The 3,735-nt window shown below is 53.1% G+C and overlaps 1 protein-coding gene across 3 annotated transcripts in view; it reads right to left on the bottom strand.

Annotated features, from left to right (window-relative positions):
• Positions 1-1,734, bottom strand: part of PROCA1 (protein interacting with cyclin A1) — a 14,239-nt gene extending 12,505 nt beyond the window's left edge. For all 3 annotated transcript variants that reach the window (XM_012809751.2, XM_023517485.1, XM_003797145.3), the window contains exon 1: positions 1,512-1,734. In XM_012809751.2, coding sequence (XP_012665205.1) covers positions 1,512-1,602 — 91 coding nt within the window. In that variant the 5' untranslated portion in view covers positions 1,603-1,734. The remainder of the gene's footprint in view (positions 1-1,511) is intronic.
• Positions 1,735-3,735: the final 2,001 nt, after the last annotated feature.

Below are 3,735 nucleotides of genomic sequence, written 5' to 3'. Positions count from 1 at the left end.
CCACAGGCGTCCGCCACAACGCCCAGCTGTTTTTTTGGTTGTTGCAGCCATCATTGTTGTTTTGGCGGCCCGGGCTGGATTCGAACCTGCCACCTTAGGGGGGCGCCTTAGCCACTTGAGCCACAGGCACCGAGCCAAAACATACCTTTGATTCTAAATCCCTACCACAGCCTCATTCTATGGATGGGGACTCAGAACTCAGAGGCTAAGTATCCAAAGACACAAATTAAAGATGGCAGGATTCAAACCGAGGTTTTCCTGAATCCATAGCCTGTGCTTTTTCAGCCCTATCTACTGATGGCAGACATGTCATGAGCCCCACAATTATGTCTTAAAATGACATTCAGCTCCCTATCCAAAACCTGTCCTTCTAGCTGTCACCTCCTACTCTACCTGGCTTTTCAGTGCCAACACTACCAACTCTTCGTTCTCTGGTTTTACTCAATCCTGACTCCACAGTCTCCTTTATCCAGCCTGGACCCTATGGTTATGCCATAGTGGCCCAAACCAAGGCCAGGATTCAAACTGTGCTCTGACTCCACTGGGCTTGCTCTTTCCAGGGCCAACACAACTGACGTTTTTCATGCAGGAAATAAGCAGGGTCAGAGCCTGCTTATTTTACACTAACTCTCAACAAGCTCCGACACCCACCAGCTCTGTTTGTGAGGGGTAGGAGAGGAGGAAGGACAGAGGGATAGAGGAATTTAGTAACTCTCTTCAGATCTGAGAAAAATAACCTGCTCTTTAGTTCCACAGAGAACAGATGGGGAACTCTGAATGGAGCGGCAGTCCAGAGCTCCTGCAGTAGGAGAGTAATTGAGGCTGGATGCAGAACGGACTTCCATCATGAACTGGGAGGGCGACAGTGTGAAAGGAAGTAGGAGGTTTGTGGTCTTTTTCTCGTGGGGCATTAAACGGAGCGCAGAGGCGTTAACTCAAAACTCACAGGTGATGCTCATTTGTACAGAATCCTCCCCGTCCTGCGGAGCCGAGGAGCTCCCCCTGCCCTTGAGGCACAGGGGGTGGGCACCAGAGCAGCCGAAGGGGGAAGGGAGGGGAGGAGGGAAGAAGGTGGGGGAGGAATCAAGGAAGGGAAGCAGGGAAGCGGGGGGAGCAAGGGAGGGGCAGTGCGTCCAAGTCTCCTAGGAAGTGCCTCCTCGGCCCCGCCCCCACCCGGAGATAATTATGATGTCACGTGTAGAAGCTCCAGGTTCCTTCCTGTCCTCAGGGTCAACGGAATAGCCCACCCCAGTCCCCGCTTTTGCGTGGGCGCAGGACCCCATACAGGCTTCAGCCAAGTCTGGCGCCTCATGGGCAGCAGCTAGGCCCCGCAGCTGCGGCACAGTGGTGATCCCAGTCCTATATCCAAGAGCTTCAGTTCTTGGCTCCAGCCACACACTGCCCCAACCCCGTCCTGGGCCCCGCCTCCTCCCTTAGGGTCCCGCCCCCTCTCCGCTCCGCCAGAGCCAGCCCCAGGCCACGCCCCTAGTCTTCTGCCCGCTCCACCTTACCGTTGTTCCGGCTCTTATCACAACTGCTGGGCTTACACTCAGTCTTTTCCTTGGTCCACCTTTCGATTCTTAGTGTCGTCCTGACCCACATGGCTCTCAGACTCGTTGTTCGTCTCTACAGGACTCTTCCTCACAGAAGTCCAACTCTGAACCTCAGCTAGGCCGAGCCCTCGGGCCAACCGTAAATTCCAGTCTCAGCCTCGCCCCAGTCTAGCCCCTAACTCCGCCTCATGCTTGCCCAGGCCCCCCACCCGCCTCCCCCCTTCCCGCTCTAAGTTGCGTCGTCTTCCCAGCCCGTGTCTGCGCGTCAGCTGCGTTCTTCATCCGGGACCTCCCACCTCCTCCCAGGGCACCTTTGTGCCACCTTTAACCTTAGTACTGCCCCTTTATCTCGGACCTTACTGACAAGCCCAGCCCTCAATCCCACCCATCCTTAGCTCCTCTCTAGACCCAACTTAGTCCAAACCCCAGATTTTAGCCCCGCCCTTAGACCGCAGCCCCAATTCTTAAGACTACGCCTGGCCACGCCCCTAGACCCGTTCTTAGCCCCGCCCCAGCCATGCTTTAAGCCTCACACTTCGGACGACTCCCAGCGCTTTCAGCCCTTACAAACCCCCGACTTGTCACCAGCGGAGCGACTGCCTCCAAGACCCCCGTTACCACTCCAACATTCCCTCTTCTACGAGGTCCCCCAGGTCGGGCAGGAGTCACCAAGACCAAACTGTTGAGATGAGGACTTGAAGTCAGCTCCCAGCCACTATGGCAGCCCGACCCTGGAGCCACCAGAGGTAACCATCCCTGCTCCGCCACCCCACTTCCGCCACCAGTCCTTCCTTCCCGGAGAAAATACTGCTCAATAGAGTCCGTTTGTATCTCCATAGACTTGTTCTATCCCGAGTGCAGGGCAAGCTGCATTCCTAGCAACCTCCCCTCACGCCCTTAAGTACAGCATACACACTCCGCACATGCATGTACACCCAGAAAATCTACTCACCACACACTAATACAACATGCGTGCGCCCCTCACACACCACACAGAACACATAACTCCCCACACCCCCTGCAGCACGAACATTCCACATCACTATGTGCATGGTCTCTTGCGTGCGCTGTGGTGCAGGCTTCACACACACACACACACACACACACACACATATATGTGTTAACAAGCTCCCTGCAGGCCCGCCCAGAGCCTGTAGCTCAGCGGCTAGGGTGACAACCACATACACTGGAGGTGGCAGTTCGAACCCAGCCCAGGCCTGCCAAACAACGATGACAACAACCAAAAAATAGCCAGGCATTGTGGCCGGTGCTGTAGTCCCAGCTACTTGGAAGGCTGAAGCAATACAATCGCTTAAGCCCAAGAGTTTGAGATTGCTGTGAGCTGTGACACCACAGCACTTTACCAAGGGCAACATAGTGAGACTCTGTGTATGTATGTATATATATATATATATATTCATGAAGAAAAAGAAAAAGACCAGCCTGAGCAAGAGCAAGACCATGTTTCTACTAAGAATACAAAAACTAGCCAGGTATTGTAGCTGTCACCTATAGTCTCAGCTACTTGGGAGGTTGAAGCAAGAGCCCAAGAGTTTGAGGTTGGCCAGGCATGGTGGCTAATGCCTGTAATCCTAGCACTCTTGGGAGGCCAAGACAAGTGGCATACTTGCACTCAGCAGTTCAAGACCAGCCTGAGCAAGAGGGAGATCCCCATCTCTACTAAAAATAGAAAACCTAAGGCAAGAGGAAAGCTTGAGCAGAATAACTTGAGGTTGCTGTGAGCTATAATGCCACAGCACTCTAGTTAGGGTGCCAGAGAGAAACTCTGTCTCAGGAAAAAAAAAAAAAAGACTCCCCCTGAAATGCAATCATTTCTCACTCTTGTTTCCCTCAGAAAAGTACTGTTAAAAGGAAAGGCAGGGCCAGTCACAGGGGCTCACACTTGTAACCCTAGCACTTTGGAAAGCTGAGGCAGGAGAATACCTTAAGCTCAGGAGTTCAAGACCAGCCTAAGCAAGAGCAAGACCCTGTCTCCATTAAAAATGGAAAAAATTTAGCCAGGCATGGTGGTCCATGCCTATAGTCCTAGCTACTTGGGAGGCAGAGACAGGAGAATTGCTTAAGCCCAGGAGTTGCAGGTTGCAGTGAGCTGAGCTAGGGTGCCCCCATTCTCTAGACCAGATGATGAATAAGACCATGGGTTTAAAAAAAAATGAAGGCT

Source organism: Otolemur garnettii, unplaced genomic scaffold, assembly GCF_000181295.1.
Source record: "Otolemur garnettii isolate 467f Iridium unplaced genomic scaffold, OtoGar3 scaffold00112, whole genome shotgun sequence".
Taxonomy (NCBI): domain Eukaryota; kingdom Metazoa; phylum Chordata; class Mammalia; order Primates; family Galagidae; genus Otolemur; species Otolemur garnettii.
The sequence above is the reverse complement of the archived record's forward strand: the minus strand, read 5'-3'. Positions and strand labels throughout refer to the sequence as shown.